We start from the raw sequence: 20,697 nt of genomic DNA on the forward strand, positions 1-20,697 counted from the left end.
CTGTAGTTTATCTAGATACAGGTACTTTATTTACAAATATTTAGATTAATAGCATTGTTACATCAAATGAGGAGTACAGCAGTCCAAACAAATCCTTTCTGTGACAGAAACAATAAGACCTACTGTAACTTATTCTGGGAATACAGGTATTGCACCTCACCAAGCTGTAGTCATTAGAACATTTACTTCCAACCTTCATGGCAGCAGCAGGTCCTGGTCCCTGGGCAAACCCCGCTGTGGTACAACCTTGGTTTAAGCAGGACGCATTAGCTGTAGAGCTCAAACATAGCCATCTACTAAAGGATACTAGTTAAAAAAAACTAACCAGACAAAACAAAGGGACAGCGCACAAACAAGTTACCCAAATCCTATTGTCTGCACATTCCAGTTTTTTTTTTTTTGGCTTTTATTTAACATTGACTGTACAATACTCTGGTACCACTGTAGACTTAAATGTCTGAACAGTTTATAGTTTTAGTGTCTAGAGAAGGATTTTAAGGCTACTTTGTATTTTAAACACCACAGTAAGACTAGAAGTTAGACATCTGAGCGTGGTTAAACACTCACCCTTTCCATTTAGAAATTGTACTCCATGTTTTCTCAAGTGAAGCTATCCGTGCCATACGCTGCTGCATACAGAGCGACACAGTCTAGTCCTGCCAGCACAAACCCCACGTGCAGTTGGTCAAGTACACACGTGGATTTTGCTATCTCCCCTTGATAGAAGCGGTACACGTTGTGCCAGCCCAGGAAGGTGGTACTCTTCATGAAGAAACCTGTCTTAGAAGAAGCCCTCGGGCCGTAGTGTTAAAATACAACAGTAGCTACAAATCCCTAGAGAACACAAGTTGCTTTGACTGTCCAGTTCAGTATCTGACCATTCAAAAAGTTAAAGGTATAAAAGCGTAAGATGTGCAAGAGAACCAGCCTTGGTATACAGTGCAAGGCAGGTAACGAAGCCCAATAATGCGAAATGCTTACAGAAGAAAAAAGCAGATTAGCACGCTGCTGATTGCACAGAACGGGATTAATAACATGGCATAGATATACCACAGTGCAAAGATGACTGACAGATTCCACTAGTGTTAATTTCGGCACTGGGATTAGAGTTCCCCCAGCACAACGTCCACTGCCGACACCAAGGAGTTAAGCTGATGGGAGTGAACTGCAGTGACACCTGTGTCTGTACTGATGGGCGATGCGGTCACATACAGGTCATACTGTACAAACTGATATTTTCTTATATACTGTTCTAATGCCAGTAATCATTTTCTTCATTAAAATCATATACACAGGATGTATTTAACTGTTAGCTCAGTTCCTTCAAATTTTATACATATTTACGTTCTGTTAGCAAATGTAAAGGATAAGAGTGGCAAAAAATGATGTAAAGCTATGAGCACAAGAATGGGTTGTTTCCCTGTGCAAGTTGTACACTCCTGCGCCAGCCCCCCCGCCCCCAACATGCACACCATGGGGAATTCTTTCGACAAAGCACATTGTTACGGAGCCCCTTTCTACCATCAGAAGTCATTTCACAGCAAAGAAAAAAAAAAACCTTATCCTTTACTATGGACAGCTCTACACAGTTAAGAGGTGGGGAAGAAAGGCTGAAGAACCATAAAATTAAACCGTACAAGACAAAGCCCTGCGAAAGTGTAAAATCATGAGTCCAGCATCAGTGCTCAGTTTAAATTATGTATCTGTGACACTATCACAAGGACAATCAAGGAAAAAAAAAAACTTCTAGATTCACCATGCAGGAGAGGTTTTATTACTCTACTTGCCTTTGATAACCTGATTACATCTAAAGTTGTTTAGCAGTTTAGTACTGTGTTAAACTTGTTTCAGTTTTAATTAAACCCAATAAGATGTACAGAAGACAGGGAAGCAATCAAAAGCACTGCTCCCAACAGACAGAGGTGAAAGGTCAGAAATGAAGCCATGAAAGAGGTCACTAGCAGCCACAGCCTTCTCTCTGGGGCTGGGGTTCGCTGGTTAGCCGCCCGCCCTGCGGAGCTGATGGTTTGTGCTGTACACCCGACTCTGCAGCGTTCAGATCCAGGCTTCCATCTTGGATATTCTGGTAGATTTTCTTGGCAGCCTCCAGGAATGCATCCTCAACATTCTCTCCACTACAAGAAGAGCAGCAGGAGTGAGTTAGGTTACACTTCAGCAAAGCAACACGGGTTGTAGAGGCAGCTTGCTGGACGTCCTTGCTGCTTGTGTCTCAGGCAACAGAACTTACAGTACTTAAAAGCAGACGTGCCATGAAGTTTAACAGCCCATCTGCAGGACAGCGTCCGATACAGTAACTCGGTCTGTGGCCGTTACATCCCTTAGGAGTAGCCCTGAACACCACTGTGTATCAGAACCCTGAACATCAGGAATAAGCTAAGGCACTGAGCTATAGGACCAGACCAATTCTGAAAGAGGCCAAAAGACAGTGGAGCTTCTGTTAGTCAAAATCACTTCGTTAAGTTCTAACAGAACAGGTGCCAGCAGGAACATTTTGCAGCATCACTGGAGATCCAATGCCTTGCATTCTGTCAGGCTCTCCAGCCAACACAGCCTACCACAAGCACTGCGTGGCGATTCCTTTGTGAAATTAGGAACTGAACATTTCCTACAGAGCTTGCTTACACATGTTTATGAACATCTGAGGGAAGCCCTATCTTCTTGGGAACCACCGCTGGCCACACGTGCACATCCATTCTAGGCTGAAACAAGGTCTTTAACAAAATGAACTGATTCAGCCTAAGTCTACCTGAAATGCAGCACAAGATCTTATTTCTGAATTACTCTGAAGTCAAAGCTGACATGCATTGGAACTGCGAGGCATACCATGCCCTAAGACAACTCCAAAGCTGCTGGCTTGGTTTTTAGGTTTTTTTTTTTGCTTGTAAAACTGTATTACGCTTGAACCCAGTGGCTGTATTTAGTCATAACCAATATATTCCTTTTTGAACAGATACCATCGGATACATTACTCTAGGTAGAAGTAACTTACGTTTTTGCACTTGCTTCAAGGAACAATAAACCTGTTTAGAAACAGAAATTTAACTGTCAGTCAATGCATAATATGCTTAATATAGCCCCAAATAAGTCCCATCATGGTATTCAGTTACATGCAAGAGGCTACTTTAGTACTAGATGATATTTTATGACTAAGTTAGGGCAGCATCAATACACAAGCTGATTTCCACTGCAAAGCAGATGGAGTTAATCCAGGCTGAGGCACCACAGGAGCTCATACCTATAACGACATCACTTTGGAAGCATGAGTTCGCATCTACCAAGGGTGAGGGCTCACTTTAATATCACTATCACATAGGAAACAATGGCTCAAGAGGAAAAAAGAAAAACACACCATTTTCTTCAGCAAATTGTTTGGCTTCTTCATATGTAACATCTCTCTGTGCTTCCAGATCTGCTTTATTTCCTATGAGGATTATCACCTAGTTCAGAAGAGAGAAAATTAGTTTGAAAAAAAGCTTATTAGCTTCTTCACTACTATCCTCTCTACTATCAAAGATGAAAAATTAAAAAGGAAGCATTCAAAAAAGCGTAACTGCAAAACTCATGCATCTTCAGGGCAGCGCTGCTCTAGCAGTGCCCCTCTATAGTCAGGGAAGTTGCCAGCTGCTATTTTCAAATTCTTTAAGCTGTTCTCATGAGGTGAGGTCCTAAAAAGCAACAGTCCTACTCTTTAGTCCTGAAAGTTGCACTTCTTGTGTTTAGTCATCTGCTAATCCAGCCAGAATCTTTACAAGCTTTCTTTCATCGCAGCGGGGAGTCTTCCCAAAAGACTTTTGGTTCTAAAGTATTTCAGAGTCATTAACAAGAAGACTGAAGGACAACACGTTTGTCGTTTGCTCAGAGATGCGGAGCAGCCCTCCTTCCCACCCCTCCAGCGACCAGGGCAGCTTTTGCTCAAGATTCAGTTCACATTCCAATTTAAGAAAATGAGATCGCATTCACCTCGTTACCACAATTTTGGTCTCCAACAGCTGGAAAAAGGCCCACAAGAAGTAAAGCACAGTAAGACTTCTGGAACGAGCCACTGCTTTCCTGCACAAGAACCTACATTTCTGCACCAATTGCAGTAAGGGAAGAGTTACTGATCTGCTGGAGAGTGGGGACATTCAGAACTAAGTAGCTGAGAAACAGAGGCAGTTTCTTTTAAAGAACATTGCCATCACTGCAGATGCTTTGGCCTAAGCCTTCCATCTCTTGCTTTGAGATAAGCAATCTTGCTTTCAAGCTAAATAGAGTCCAACTTACAGTATTTGGATTGGTGAGATTCCTTGCATCTGTCAGCCAGCTGCTTAAGTGATTATACGTACTTCTTCTGCAAAGAATCAAGTGAGTAAAGGTTTTAGCTACAGTATTTTTTAATTTAAGAGCCAACAGCACAGTTAGCATCCACTAAACACACTAACACATCATACCTGTTCCTCTCCCCAGCTCAAGAAACAGGGAGCAGCAGCAGCATCTTGTTTGAACACATACACAAAGCAACTTTTAAACCACAGAGCAACACAAACACGAGGTGGAAAGACAGAGCAGCTCACACCTCAGGATGTGGTGGTATTACTGACTCCACAAGGACAACGTTCATATTGTGTTATATAAAACACATTAAAGGATTTCCTGTCAGATACGGTTAGAGAGCTGTGTACAGCAGTGCAGCTCTGTACAGAGCCTTGGCAACGAACAGCACATCACATCATTTGCTTTTTACTTGATATTTAAGCAAACAGGAGATACATTTATGTGAACAAAAGATAAGAAGCGCTTGAAGAATGTCAAGAACAGCCTCAATGGAAGATGAGGCGGGAGACGCGGGAAGGCAGAAGTATTTCATGTTGCACGTATCATTAGTAATTTTTTTCAGAAGCATCTTTAATTTTCATTTGCAAATGGAGAACAGAACAGCTTCCGTGCCATCTCCTTTCGCTGGAGAAGTCTCACTTCTGGGCCTCTTCATGGGCTGCTCCTCCAATTCTCTCACATACACATTAAGCACATCTGCACAGCCCATTGCAATAGCAGTGATATTCTGTCCTATGCCCACTCTGAGAATATTTCTGCTAGGTAAGCAGCAGCATTCATTGCCTCCCTCCATCACTGGCAAGTGAAAGATTCACGTACTGAAGGGTAAGTTCTAAGGGTAAAGCCAATTTTCTATCTAGCTAACTTCAACACACACAGTCAAGACCTGAAGTCGCAATATCCTTCAGTTTGACAGCAGTGAAGTTTTCCAAGAAAAGCACTTACTTCTCAACATTTCATTTTCAGCTTTTTAAGTACTTAAAGTATTCAGGTAAAGAAGGGTGTAAGCTTCATACAACACAACACTGAGTCCTTTGAAGTCACGGGGGCAGACAACAGCACATAGAAGCTGCAGTGCCCAAACAGCTTCTGAAGGACAGCGATGATACGAGACAGCCAGCAGCACCTTACCTGGTAATGTCATAGACCATGAGAGCTCCTGCTGCTCCTCTGTAATAGCTTCGTGTGACAGCCCTGAATCTCTCTTGTCCTGCTGTATCCCAGATCTGTAGTTTAATTTTTTGGCCACTAACTTCAATTATTCTTGTGCCAAACTCAACACCAATTGTGTGGGGACAGTCCGCCATAACTGTCATGAGAAATAAGAGGTAAGATCAGGTCTTTGTATTACATAGTGTCCTTGCTACAGAGCTCTTACTACCATTGCTTTTCTGACATCTTGAACAGATCTTCCTTTTCTAGGAAGGCTTTTTTTTTCTTCCACAGCTACAGCTACTGAACCATATCACTTAACTATGAATTATTTCCTGAACTGCTGTTTTATGAATAAAAAGATTCCTTGTCTTCTCTACTGCATTTATAATTGATGCCATGTATATCAGGAAGTATCAAGTCAGTTGATCCTCAGCCCTACCCTTGCAGAAACAGTTCACTATGTTAATGCAGCAGGAAAAGGAAGCTTTAGAGAATTACCAAGATGGAGTTAAAGGTCTGAAACACTTGAGAAGCAAATATTCAAGTTGGTTCAGACTGAGTAAAGTCTGTGACCATTCACAGAAAAAGTCAATTTCATGAGCAGTTATCATACAGCAAATCAAACCCTAAAAGGCATCTGACTGTAATAAACTCATCTTAAGATGCTCATATTTAGGATGGATCAAGAAAACAGGGAAAGCTTGAATGCCACCTATTCAAGCTGTCTACAGCGAGAGTCCCACAGCAGAGGTGCTTTAGAAGTCAGCTCGGCTGCTCGTACCCTTTCTGCTTAACGTACTGTAAGAACAAGACACTGCCTGTTCATAAATGGAACCATATGCAAAGTAGCACTTGAACAAGGGAGTTATCTGGGGTTTGGATTCAAAGCAGCCGTTAAAAAATTCACTTTCTACTACAGAACAGGAATATTTAATCTGCAGCGTGCACACAGTTACTGCACATCTAGAGTAGTGCAGGATAAAGACCAACTTCATACTAACAGATAACTACAGACTCATCCATTGAGTGTGAGCTACACGGAAAGCCCTAAGAGTTCCTAGCAGCCACTGCAAACTCCAATACAATGCACATTAGTAAGGAGAGCTGAAGCTAATTCTTAATTAGCTATGATAGCATACATGAAGAAATATTACAGTTGAGACGGAATGCTGAAAGCCTTGAACACCGTCACACAGGAGCAGTCCTAGTGTCACGAGTCACAGCAGCTACAGAGAATGACAATGCTTAAATCTGCAGTCTATGAAAAGTGAATCCCCCCACCCCTTTTAAGTACTTAATTTTTAAGAACTATGACTGTTTGAGCCATACCAATATTAAATACATGCAAATTTTAGACAATAAATCTCACTAAATATCACAATTCCCTGGAAAAGCTGTAAAAACACATGTAATCTTCCCACTCTCAGGACTGAGATCATTCTTGCTGTCACCACGTCAGCATTTTGTTTCTGTAATTGCAGCAGTCAAAACACAAGTCTGACCAAGCACAGAACAAACCTACACAGGTTAAGATACACATCAAGCTCACCTACGACAGAAGCAGAAAGGCAGGAAAGAGAGATGGAGTACACCAGTTTCAATGAACATAGAGTACTGAAATACTCACATTTCTTTTCTGTGAATTGGTGAAGCAAACAGGACTTCCCTACACCCATGTCCCCTGTTACAGAGAGAGGAGTTAATGCAGGCACCGTATCATTGTTGCAATGAGCACATTCTGTTCATCCCACACCACACACGTACAGGGACGGGCAGCCGTTCCCTCCTCAGGTCTGGCACACAACTTCCTACACCTGCCTACAGGTTTCAAGATCTATCAGCATTACAGTCCCACTATAATTTTGGTTACCGGCACAGAGCTGCAATCAAGGGTGGAGCAGAAAATACACAAGTGACGATAACTGCATTACTGACTTTACACTTGTTTCACAAGGTCAGAATAAGCTGACCTGCAAGAAGCTGAAGCGTAACTCACTTTGAGTGCTCGCCCTCCTCCTGTGCTACTTGCAAGTATATAAAAAAAATCTGGATAACCAACCAGCACCACTCCAAGTCCACCTGGCAGCAGTTAGAGCAGCACACAGAAGTATTTGCCTTTATTTTATCAGCTGCTAAAGCTTTAGGGCAAACGTGACTTGTGAGGGACTGAGGCGGGATGAGGAACTACTCAGAGAACTAAAGCTAGGTAGCAAGTAACATGCAACAGAAGTCAGCAATAGTTTGGGGGCACGCTGTCACACACAGATGTTGGCATAAACATGCTCTCTTAGTACTTACCAATAATGATGTACTTAAAGATGTAGGAATAGTTGTAAGGTGCAGTTGCCATTGTGGCACTAAAAAACAAACAGAAACAAAACAGGACATATCAGAACTGCTACTTATTTGAACTGAACCCAATTCAGCCAGCTGAGCCTACATAAGCCAAAGAAAAAAAAAACAAAGAACAGCTTCTCTCCTCTCTCTCCCCAGCCATCTTCTCATTCACAGTTCAACTGTTCCTGTTCTTTCCCGCAGTCACTGACTTAGTACCAGAGGCATCCAGCAGAACTCCGGTCCTGTCTGCTCTGAAGCCCCATCAGCAAGAACTCTGAACAGAAACATGGTCTTAATATTGATATGCATTCAGTGTCATCAGGAAAGCCTTTAAGCTACTGCAGAGCTCCAGCAGGTTCTTGATTTAAACAGTCACGAGTAGACCAGCACTCGGTAGCCAAGTAGCTGATGGAAGCTGAAAATAAAATCTGATTAAAAAAAATATATCAGAAGAGGTTTAATAAAACCAGCAGTTTGGAACTATTACCATTTATTACTGAGACTTGGAACAGAAACAAAGAAAACAGAGTTCGCATCAAACAGGTAAGAATTACTTAGGACAGCACAGGAATGCTGCAGCAGCCTGAACTGCAGCCTTGGGCTTCTGCATGTCCACATCAGTGCAGCAGCCCAAGTGACAAAGGAGGCACTCAGGAAATCAGTCGCCACGTCCACGGCTCTGCCAGCAGAGCAGGGCCCACACCAAGGCTTCGCAGCCCTTTTCTTTCTTTGTTCTAAACAGTACAGCTCACTGATCTTGCAAGATTTATTCACTAATCTTTGCTCTATAGTGGATTTAAGCAATTGTTGTTAAAATTCATTTGGGATAAATACTTCCAACACTGTGGAGCTTTCCTACATGTAGGAAGAATTAAGAATGGCCTCAGCAGTGTGAAGTGACTTACCAGCTACTGCATCACATAAGCAGGCTTCCAAGTCTACACCGCTCAGATTTCCCTTTTTTGTCATCTTGGAGCAAAATGATTGCTTTCGTCCCAGACTTTAATTTAAACAAGATGTAAGTGCCATCATTTAAGCAAATAGGTCGTTGCTATTAGGAATTCACCGTTTCCTTTCCTGCTCCTGCATGGCAGATAGCCAGCCATTAGCAAAACGGCACTTTTAATAGACAACATGGCCTCAGCCTAGGAAGGTATTTCCATTCAGTCACATGTCATCCACGTGGCAAACCAAACCAGCATTGCAAAGAAGTGAAGACACAGGGAAACTTGCGAGTCTGTACCTTCTTCAAAAGCAAACTAGTGTTTCCTCAGCCAGCATTAACCCATAGCTGTGAACCGTCGTCTTAAGAAAGGTGACTGACAACAAACCTCCTTCCCAGGGCACAGGCTGACAGCCACTGCTTCACACAGCAGAGGTTTAAAGCAAACACTCATATCTAGACCTTGGAGGAGAACAACTCCAAGGGGAAGGTGAGAAACATTCACCAGGCGCCAGCTGCTGATCTGCACCTTTCCATCCTGCTTTCCTCAAGATACAGAGATTCCAAAGGCCTTCCAGCCCATGCAGTAAGCAAAGTAACCTATATTAAGTCCTATATATACACACACTGTTTTATTAAGCCAAGTTTAATGCAATATAGTAAACAAAACCAATTTTGGAGAGTCATTCTTGTCCATGTTGGCAAAAAAAACAGAATTCCAGACTGCGTGCTGCATGGTTCCAAGAACTGTCATTTCAATCAAGTCTTTAGATCAAGTTCTTCCACAGCCACAGAGGAAATTACACACGGCTCCACTCCTCCAGCTGCAGCTGCTCAGCGCTTTCCAGGGCCACACTGTAGCAGAACTCACATTCACAGTTTCAGATGTGCTGCCCCGACCTGCTACCCAGCAAGCCAACAACTTCAGCCCATGGTTCCTACCAGTGAAAGACTCCAGAGCTACAGTGTCAGCTTCAGTACACACACTGGTTGTTTCTTTCCAACACCGGCACAGAATAACAACTACATTTGAGAATTCAACATCTAGGTGTTGCTGCCACAACACTGCGTACCTCAGAACTGCCCAATATGTCTTCACCTGCCCCTCCTCCTTTCCACCAGCCCCAGTTGCATCTCCTGACCCAACACTTCAGCATGCTTTTAATGTGCCCTTTGCTTTCTAAGTAAAGCCAGGAGGACTGTTCATGTTGCAATTCAGTCTGATGGCAGACAAGGCTAAACCAGAGCACTATGAGGTATGGAAGTAAATTTTTTTTAAAAAAGGGCTTGAGTAGACCAATTTATATTTGCAAATCCTTTGGGAAGATGGCACACATGCAATATTTCTTATCCCCCCCCAAAGAAAACACATGTTACAGCCACAACATAAAGAAAGCTGAAGAGACTGAAAGCACCAATGCGAACCAGGTTTGGAAGCTCTGCACTCCGTTAATAGCATCAAACCAACCTACGTGGGTTTTCTGAAATTCAGAACTGTAATTCCAAGGTAGGGAGCTACCCACACCGCTACGAGATCTGTCCCGTGGAAACTCCATTGTCCATCTCTTCTCTCTCAACACCAGTTGCCTAAGGAACTGTTCTGTTCACTTGACACCATTTCTACTTGCTCAGGTTTGCCAGCTTTCATTATACTCTTTACTTACAGAGGTCTGCAACTGCGCTACTTCGATATAAAAGAAACTGTCACCACTTTGTAACTTACGCATCAAAATCAGTTCCCACTTCAAAGCGAGAATTAGAAAACCACATCCTGCACTTGGTAACAAAGTCTGTTAAGAAATGGGTTGGAAGGGGTAGCTACCTTCAAGCCACATCTCACTGTGACAACATCACCCTCACTCTTAGTGAGAGGAGGCTGCTCCACGGGGAGAGATGCCACAGCCCTCACTGGGTGCAGCCAGAGCTACCGCGCTCTTCCCCAGCTTAAAGAAATAGAATACCAGTAAAAATGCTGAGAAATACACTGATCCAATGAGCCCACACCTCTCAAGGCCCACAGAGCTCCTGGAGAGGTTACTGTGTATGACAGACACTTACTGAAAGCTTAGAGAGACAAGGAAGCCAGCTTTGAACAGTTTCTTGTGTTAAGCAGATACAATAAGGAAAGCAGTGCATCAGTGCAAAGCGTGTACCAAGGGTCTGGCTACAGACAAGATTCTGAAACATCCCAACTTAATCTTGGCATTAAATTGACACCCCTGTTTGGTTTTTTTACCCTAATATAGATTAATCACACAGCAGAAATGAAGATATTAAAAGAGATGATGTGCTTACTGTCTATAACTCTGGGATTAAACTATTCCACCTTGCAGCTCACAGCACTTTAATCTCCTTAGCAGAACAGAACCTTGCTAGTGTTAACACATTTCAAACTTCTCACAACTTTACATCATTTCTTTATTTCACTAGATGGACATACAGAACAATCCCTGCTGTAAGAGACCCAAATCCTAAAAATAAATCAGGATCAGAAGTGCTCTGCAACACACGGGGGAAAAAACATGACAAGACAGAAGACACTGCACATTCAGCCTTAAAAAACTTCCAAGCTCAGCATTTACTATGGACAAAAGAAGGAAGTCTAGACAAGGGCAGTGCACAGAAGAACTCAGTAACCACAGAAATATTAGCTACATTCTAATGCAGAGGGTTAATGTAGTGCCGATAGAATGGCTCTCTGTAGGAAGTGGTGCTCTACCCCTGCTTCACAGCCCTCGGTTCCCTATCATATTAGGTTTAGAGTTTTCATCCTTGGGGAGTGGGAGTGGTGGTAGAAAGAACTGCAGGACTGAAGAAGTTGCATCCAAGCCTGCATAACTTACCTTCAGCCACAGCTGGCGTTATACAGCACGCTGAAGTTAACCAGCCATAAATTTACTGGTAACAGAAAGCAGAAGTAGGCTGGTCCGGGAGCTCGGTCTGCCTGCCATCTTTCTTCCAGGAAGATCTGCCAACTCAGAACAAGCTCTGGCTCCCTTTGCCGAGGTAATGCTTCCCCAGAGCTTAGAGCATTATTTCAGGATGGCAACTAGCCAGGAGATCATGCTTCACTATACACAGATCTTTGCTCGCTTCAAAACCTGTACGACTAATTTTTATGTCATAATTAGGACTAGAATTTTTACAAGGTGTTGCTGTAATCCATTTTCCATACATCTTCCACCCTTTTTTATAATAAGAGAAGGCAACCTTAACAAGATATTGGTGACACCAGTACGTCTTCCTCTAAACAAGCAGCACCATACCAGTATTTTCACATCTCACTAAAGCCCTGTTTCAAACACCAGCATCTACCTGTATAAACTGAGATAAGACAGTTTGCTCCTACTATGAGTTTTATGGCAATGCACCTAGAACTAATTGTTAGTATCATACTCACACCAGCTGTCATGAGGCCCATGCAGCTCCTCCTAGCCCAACTGAGGGACACAGCCAACTAGGTCTTCAACAGGTATCATTTGCATAGAGAATTTTCATAGCTTTTATGCTAAATAATCAACTGCATGTTATTAGGAGGGACTGGAACCTGTAATCACTGCATGTGCTGAATACCATTACCTGGTCAACCCATACAGAGATGATACCTCAGCCTCAGGACAGTCTCAGTATGACAGGTTCTCCTTAAGAACATACTGCTGCAGCCAGACAACCACTTTACTTAGTCTGGAGTCAGAGATTTTGTTATTTTATTTGGCCACCTAGGTGGCTTTGGTCATTCCTCAGGGACGTACATCAGCAGAGGAACCTCACAGGTCAAGTTCAGTCCCACCTCTACAGAAGAGAACACCATCACATCATCACTTTTAAAACCTGCAACTCTTTAAGAGCTATTTGTATTTTCATTTGTGGGAAAAAAAAAAAAAAGATTAGCCACAAGAGGAACTGTGTGCAATCAGTAAGTATTATTTAGAATAAGTTCTAAATCCTCACATAAAATGAATGGGTTGTTATGCTCTTTCCCACCACATAACCTTCCTTCTCTTCTCTGCATATTTACATAGGCATCAATCTGCAATGAACACTGAGAAGAGATCAATAGGGGAGGGAGGACAGGAAGGAGGGAAATCTAGGGAGACCATTGTTTCAACTTATACAATTCCTCTAATGAAGACTTTTGTCAAGCACACGAAACAGGGCAGTGTAACTGGTATCTTCCTTTAGAGGGCTGCTGGAAACACAGTCTGTAATTGCACCAGTTGTGGTCTTCTGTAAAGTCACACGGCACTGTTAGGCAGTCACAGTTTTATCATCAATTAACACACCCAAGTGGTGAACCCATCAGTCAGCTGACTATAGCAAGCTACAGGGTACCACTCGACTTCACTGTTGTTCTGTTACATTCATGCACCAAGGACATTCAGGTGTTCCTGAACATACGAACCATCCCAGCTCTCATAAAGAGAATGGCCTAACAGCCTCCATTGATTTCCCCCCAGTTATTGTTTTTGTACATTTGTCTTTAAAGAGCCCAACATCTACGACTGATCCCTGAGGAGTCCCATTAGCAGCCTGCTAGCAGCTCATGCTTTCATAACATCACTTCTTGTTGGCCAGTTCCCTTCTCATTCCTCAGTTCTTCTTACAGTCATCTTCTCTAGTGTCCCTGATTGGGCTTCGCTAAAGCATCTGATAAAGCACAAGATTGTAAATTTGGCTGAAGTGATCTTCAATCAGAGCTAGCAGTCGGGCAAGCCTCCCATGATCTGCTTTTGAAGATCACTCCACAGCTCCTCGTTTCTCACATGTCCAGTTGTCCTCTCTAGAAACGCACAAGACTGCTGGGCTGAGACTGGAGAGTTCGCAGCTATGCAAGACTTCTTTCAATTGTTTTTGAAGGAATGCATTCGCTTTATTGTTTCACGATCACATCAAATACACTTACTAGGCCTCAGACTGAGCTCAGATTTTGAATGAACCCACAGGCCTTGCGCTCTTGATTTAAAATAAAGAGAATGTATCATGCCACCATCACTTTTTGGTCTACCTCAACAGCTGTCCAGCTGCACACTGCAGTGGTCAAACCTTTCAACAGTTTCACTCTACCAGGCTCCACCATCTTGTTTCCTAAGCTTCCTGCCCTGAGGTTCAGACCTCACTTCTCACTGACCACACCCTGGCACCACAGCCAGATAGCACACACCTGCCCCATCAGCGACAGCGCGTTCTTCGATGTCCATTCTCTTAAGCATAGTTTATCCATTCACATATCCTCACTTATCCTATTCTCCTCTTTCTGTAAGAGTCCCACCTGCACTACACATCTGCATTGGAGGCAGAGGAGCTAAGTTCCAGAGATACCAGATAAACTTAGGGACAGTATCCACAAAAACCAGAAGATATCGTCAGCATCATAAATCAGAGCAACGTGCAACTGTTTGGAGTCATTGCCTTGGGGAGGGTGGAAATAGAGTTTCAGAAAAACATCAAGGCCCACCTCCTTTGTTCCAGAAACATACAGCAAAGCGAGAAACAATCATAAGTTCCACTTGATGCACATGAGCGAGCAAGCAACTTTAGAAGCCCAATTTCATTTTGAATCCCAGTACTGCCAGTACAACGGGTTTGCTTTCAAACTGTTCTCCTTCATAATAACCACTTTTTTTTTTTTACAGTTCTTAAAATAGAACAAATAAGAGCTTCTTCCTTCAACTCAGATTTATGACTTGTTCAAATCCCTACAGGAAACTACTAAATTCCTCGTTAAATCATATTAGGCTACACAATAATTATTTTCTAAGCCCCCAAGGACTGGGATTTCCTTCCCATTCCCAAGTAATGCCCAAGCACAAGAAGCCGTCAGCCCTAACCATGACAGAAAGATCCCAAGACACACATCCCGTACTACAACGTAGAGAAACAGTAAGAGCGACATTTCTAACTTAGGGTTCAAAGTGATTTAGGATCTAGACAGCCTAAGTCTCCTCCACAAATGTGTACTCCTACACCTGCAAAAACCACAGCAACACAGAGCCACTGCACTCAAGAGAGAGAAGTTCTCATGAAGGAACCTCCAGAGCAATGTAGCCACAAGAAACCCCAACACAGACATTTTTCCTGGCTTTACTACAAAGAAAAAGCAGTACAGATTTAATTCCAGGCAAAGCTATGTAATGCAAGTAGGTGAAAGCAAGTAACTGCTGTTATGGCAGCAGAAGCACTGACAAAAGGAAACGGAGAACAGAACACTTCTGTTGCTTCCTCAAATAGGAAGTGGCATAGATTCATTCCACCCGCACCCCGAAAGTTATTTTTCTATCAAAGTTCATGACAACAGCGTGGGCCAGCATAACAATAAGCAGAGAGAACACCGCAAACCAGCCACACCGTGTAATATATGCACACAGCAAACACACTGCAGCAATTACTGAGCACATATATACGCTCATATACACCCAATGTGCTCCAGCACCCGGCGATGGCGCGGTGCAGGGGAGGGAGGCGGCGGCCGGCAGCACACAGCGGCCTGGGCCTGGCTCCTGCCCGCAGCGCCGCCCGGCCCGGCCCGGCCCGCCTCACCTCCCCGGGCCCCGCGGCCCTCCGCCCTGCGCCGCCACCCGCCCGAGTGCGGCCCGCAGCGCCCTGTGCGGCAGAGCCCCGAGCAGAGCAGCGCGGCCCGAGCAGGCCCCCGCCCCGCACACAGCGCCGGGAGAACGGAGAGCCACGGGCCGGGCCAGGCAGGGCCGCGCTGCCGCCCAGGCGGTACCGCGGGGCCTGGTGCGCTGGGCCGCCCCTCCCGGCTCCTCCGTACCTGGGCTCGGGGAGCGTGTGGCTGTGCAGCGTGGCTCTGCCGGCGGCAGCCCGGTCCCCCTGCGGGCACTGAAGCGCTGTGCTTGGGCTGGGCAGCGGCCGGGCCGAGTCCCCACCTCGCTCCGGCTCTCCCTCAGGCTCTGCTCCGCTGGCTCCACTGCGCCCCCATCACCCCCCTTATCCAAGATGGCGGCGCCCCTCGCACGGGGTTTCCCCTCCCACTCTCGACGGGCTGCGGGGCTGCACAAAGGTGGGCGCGAGAGGCCGCCACGGAGCCAATCGCGGGGAGCGCGCGCGCCAGAAAAGTCCCGCCTCCCGCCGGCGTCGCGGGGCGCGAAGGGAAGGGAAGGGAAAGGAAGGGAAAGGAAGGGTGCGAGGCGGCCGCGCGCACGCATGCAGCTCCGCCCTGCGCCTGGCGCGCGCCGAGGGGCGGGCGGGAACGAGGAGGGCGGGGCGGGGCGGGGCGGGGCGGCCGCGTCTCCTCAGGCGATGGCACCGCCTCCTCGGGTGGCGCAGGGAGGAGGGAGCGCCCAGAGTACCCCAAATTCATGAGCAACACGGGAAAAACACGCGTGGCGCGGGCAGGGGACACTGAAAATGAGATCTGAGGCCACAAAGCTGTGGAGGCAGGCGGCGTCTCGCTCTGCAGAGGCCGAGTGAGTGTGACACGCACGGGAGCGAGGGAGCGCTGAAGCAAATCTCTGCTTCTCAAGGTGGAAAAGCGACGCGATCCTCCTGGGAGCCCACAAACAGCCCCAGGAAAATGGCACTGCCCTTTGCCCGGCGATGGTCCCACCTCGGAGCTCGCCGCTACAGCCACCAAAGGCTTACACTAATTTCTCATTTTCTGTTTTTAGATAACATCTGGAACACAGAACATTAATGAAACAGAAGGAAAAAGGCTCCAAGATCGGCTAGACAAGCTCAGGTCTGCGTTCCCTGGCACCGAACTGCATCCGCACCGCAGAGCTCAGGTACTGGGGAGGGCCGGGGCACAGCCCGCACCCAACACACAAACTTTTCTTTCCATAAAATCCATAATCCATCGCATTTATCTGACTGTGTGATGGCCATGGGGCAAGCTGTACCACAGACCCAAAAACACAAGGTGCTGCGCAAATCTTGCAATCTGTGGGATTAAATAAAAATCAAAAGAAAGTCTGTGGTTTAGGGGATGAAATATGTAATAAAAGTACTAGTATGACAGATTCTGTTGATCTCCATTTCCATAAACTTCTTCACGTTCTCACCTCAGCTTACAGAATTTCATCATTTGAACAGAGTAATAGCAGAGATCTTCAATGTTAAATACCTTCAGATGTTCCAAATCAAGACCAGTATTGCTCCAGGCAGATTGTCCTCTTTTCTCTACGTGGTGTTCCCCATAGCAAACTCTTCAGTGACCACTTTCCATGAATCACCCTCCCCTAAAGATTACTCAGCCCCTACCAAGGAGCCATGGGATGCTCGGCTCCGCATCAGCCGGGCAGCAGGCTGTCCCCAGGATGAAAAACACATGGGAAAAACAACCTATGTCTTTTTATTTTATTTTTTTTGCTCAAATCCACACTTAAAATACGTAATACTCCAAATAATAAATATATCAGTAGAAAGATATAAAATCTACTAGCCATCTGCTACAGTTGTGTTATTACTGTACCATTACTGTCAGTTTGCTTTTTTCCCCAGCTGTTATTGTCAGGGTCTTAACTTGTAAATAGGTAACACTATGCAACAGAACTGTTTTCAACTTTAGCAGTACCATATATGGAGTGATTTTTACTAGAAAAATAGGTCAGAACGAGTCAGTAAGAGTGATTTCCACAAGAGGGAGTCTTTAAACAGAAAATGATCTGACTATTTTGACCCAGTTACAGCCTAGTTTTCTGTCTCTAAAAAACAACGGTTCCTTTAAGCACTCGGTACTCCCCCAAATAGTATCAACATAGACTATAAAATTTCCTCTATGAAAGATGATTTTAAAAAGTTTTAAAATGATGAATTGCTAAAACACCACACAAAAGTCCGCTGGCTACGTTTGTATTTAATGCTCGGCCTCGGTAGCGTAGCTGAATGACGTGAGCTTTCGTGTTTGTGCGAGACAGAACTCCTGCCAGGCAGCGCTATCCCAGGAAGGACTGCATCCTGCACAGGGTGTGAGGAGCCGCTGGCCGCCTGTCTTCTCTCCCAGTGACAATTCCGAGCAATCCTGGCCCTTCCTGCACGCTGAGCTGTCGCATAGTGCCCCTGGCTTCCCGGCAGGGCTGAGCGATGCCACCACCCCGTTCAGAGCTGCTCCTCTAACGCTGGAGGGCATTGCACCTCTGTAAGGCACGGGACAAGCGCTTCTCCCTCCAGCGGCCACAGATGTGTTCGGGATTACTCAGCAGCTCTCCACATCGCTTTTATTGGAGGATCAGGTTGAGGAGAGCATGCTTTAATCCTGATCACAGTGAAAGGTAGTTTTAGAATATATATTTCTTATTTGCAACAAAGAAAGTTAGAAGCCGTTCTCTAACTGCAACCAAGATGGTCTTTTTTATCCGAAACTCAAATTTCTGTGATTTACTCCCAGGCATATTTCATATAAAACTGTCAGCATTTGTCCGATGAGCTGAAAGGCAATGCAGATTTGCCTTAAAGGGTCTGGTTTGGAATCATTTTGTATGTTTTTATCAAATATTTATATAAAGTTTAAAGGACACAAAAGATGGCAGCAAGACAGAAGGCTGGATAATAGCATCTTTACTGCTTGGATTCTTGTGTTCTTGTGAGTGCTTGAAAGCCTGCAGCAGTTTCTTAACAGCAGTTATTGAGAAAAGGCTGACTTCAGCTTATTCATTCTGAACATCCCAGCAGAACCTAACAACAGTAATCAAATCCCACTAAATTGGTGACAATACCAAACTGCTAGAGATGAAACACTGTGCATTGTCCCACCCTTCTTTGTGGATTCCTGCTAGGTCAGTGCAGCCTGCTCTTGGACATCCATTTCTACGTGTCAGTTTCTGAAGTCTCTGTCAAGAAAGAGCAGCATCCAGATTTTCTGGTCACAAAAGTATTGCTCTTGGATTTATTTTTTTTTTATCACAAACCTCAGGAAAAAATAAAGCCTCAGAGTTAATACAGCTGATGGAAGGTTTGTGGGTCCTGCTCTTCTCAGAGGAGTGTACAAACTATATACAGTGATACACGAGGACCAATGGATAATGAAAAATGAAGAGTATGCTCCCACTTTGGTGGGACATCTGCTTTAAACAGACATTGTTGTATCTCTGACAATTTATTGCTTGCATGCTCAACTAGATTTTCATAAATAAATCAGAAAAAAATGGAAAAAAATCCACAATCAAGATCTTGCAATGCATCACCTCATAGTTACGGTAAAAAACCTTATTAAAGAAATGATCCATAAAGCACAACTAAGGAAGAAAAACACTGCTGGCATTTATGACATGAAAGCAGCAATTTGCAATAATTAGGAAAATCAAAGTTCCCCAGTGGTAACAACCAGATTGGGAGAATCACAGACGCAGCCAATGAAATAGCAGCTAAGCAATGTATGTCTGCATAGATGTGGTTTCTGTGTCTTTTTTGTTCCTCTAAACCCCAGCTTCTTTTTCTGGCTGCGTTCAAGTTGACGCAGGCAATTACAGAAAGAAGAAGCATGGGATATTTCAGGAACTTTTTGAAAAGCTACGCTTCTGTGTGAGAGCTGAGCACGTAACACTGGCTGGCTCTGCCATGACTAATTGGTCTCTTCTTGGATTTTAAGGTGCCGGGTTCCTCTTTCATCTCTTACCATTTCAGCTTTGTGGTGTCTGTAGAAATGTCTGTGGTTTTTTTGTTTTTTTTTTTAAAGTTTATCTTTGTTTTAGTTCCCCAATCTCCTGGAAAACAGGTAGTCCCAGAGCATGCTTTCATTTGCGTGTACACGATCTCAAACCTTCAGCTTAAACCTAGTGACGGTACAAGAATATTAGTGACAGCAGTAGCTCCGGTGTAAGCGGATGCAAATCAGCCGGCTTCTCTGTGTATGGCACCGAAGGCAGCCAATGTGAGTACGGAGTGGAAGTGAATCCCTTCACCCACGTTCTGTTGTCGGTGCCATCCAAGCAGGCTCTCAGCACTGCAGAAGGCAACGACTCCAGCTGGCAGCGCCGCTGCCCGGCGTGGTTCCCTTTATCCCAAGGACAGGCCAAGCCGAGCAGCACTGGCTTTATCTGAGTTATCTGGGAGACCACATTTAAACGCTGATGTCTGGTTCACTTCTTTAGCTTAACACTGCTGCATTGGAGCCTTTTTGAGAGCACACGGTCTGTACCTTGGCGCAACACTCCACGTCATTGCGGCAATAGAACTGTGCTGACTGCCAGCATCACCCTTTCAAAGCCGTGGCAGCTGTGTGTCTTCCCAGTCGGTACGGCAACATACCCACAGACCGGATCGTCCAAGTGATGAAGTGATGCATGAGTCAATTGTCTTGCACAAATCAACTTTAGAGCCACGCAGAGCTTCGCGTGGGCCGGAAGCCATGACAGAAGCTAGCAGCAGGCACCTTCAGAGCTTTGTGCTTGCTTTGCCTTCTCTCCATTGTCTCCCAGCAGCTGCTGGTGCAGAACAAACTCTCCCAGCACCGCTGCCTTGCTGCAGGACCCGCCTGCCCTGGGACCGGGATGAAGGGCTGCCTTGTTCCGTGGCTCAATGGCGCCTTGTTGCCGTGGGCGCGAGCGGGGGCACGGGGCAGCCAGCCTGCAGGGAGCCACGGCGCGGGACGTGGGAGCGCCAGGCCGTGCCCGGGTTTGCTGGTGAGCGTGCACCGAACCCGAGCTGCCCTCGCCTCGTGGTGGAGCACGAGGAGCTGCTGGCCACGTGACAGGGAACCAAGGAACGGCCTTTCCCTCCGCCATCTGGCCCGGGGAGGACTCGGGGAGGCTGAGCTGAGTGAGATAAGTGAGGAACAAAATGGTGGCCGAGGGCCTGGGCTGGGCGTGGACGGGGCGCCGGGAGAATCACGGCCGTTCTTCGGCTGGTGCCGGTCCCGGTCCCGCAGGGCAAGGCAGGGCAGGGCAGGGCAGCGCTGCGCTGCCACCGCGCCTCGGCTGGGGCGGTGCCGGGCTGGGGCGGGGTGCGCGCTGTGACCGCCCCCGGGGCTGCCC

General features: G+C 45.6%; 3 protein-coding genes across 3 annotated transcripts in view; 2 read left to right on the forward strand and 1 right to left on the reverse strand.

The window, feature by feature from the left end:
* The window catches only part of CNTRL (centriolin), a 40,930-nt gene extending 32,839 nt beyond the window's left edge, over positions 1-8,091 (forward strand). Inside the window, exon 46 of the transcript XR_002443659.1 lies at positions 8,029-8,091. The gene's annotated coding sequence lies outside the window, so the exon portion shown is untranslated. The remainder of the gene's footprint in view (positions 1-8,028) is intronic.
* RAB14 (RAB14, member RAS oncogene family) lies at positions 7-15,879 on the reverse strand. Its single transcript, XM_021414101.1, has 8 exons — positions 15,540-15,879; positions 7,789-7,847; positions 7,118-7,171; positions 5,467-5,644; positions 4,285-4,351; positions 3,371-3,458; positions 3,011-3,041; positions 7-2,135 (listed from the first exon to the last, which is right to left on the reverse strand). Exons 2-8 carry the CDS (start codon positions 7,838-7,840, stop codon positions 1,958-1,960), a joined length of 648 nt encoding a protein of 215 aa, XP_021269776.1. The 5' UTR covers positions 7,841-7,847; positions 15,540-15,879; the 3' UTR covers positions 7-1,957.
* GSN (gelsolin) overlaps positions 16,039-20,697 on the forward strand; it is a 30,714-nt gene continuing 26,055 nt past the window's right edge. The window contains exons 1-2 of the mRNA XM_021414097.1: positions 16,039-16,194; positions 16,396-16,512. The gene's annotated coding sequence lies outside the window, so the exon portion shown is untranslated. The remainder of the gene's footprint in view (positions 16,195-16,395; positions 16,513-20,697) is intronic.

This window comes from Numida meleagris, chromosome 16 (genome assembly GCF_002078875.1).
Source record: "Numida meleagris isolate 19003 breed g44 Domestic line chromosome 16, NumMel1.0, whole genome shotgun sequence".
In the NCBI taxonomy this organism is placed as follows: Eukaryota; Metazoa; Chordata; class Aves; order Galliformes; family Numididae; genus Numida; species Numida meleagris.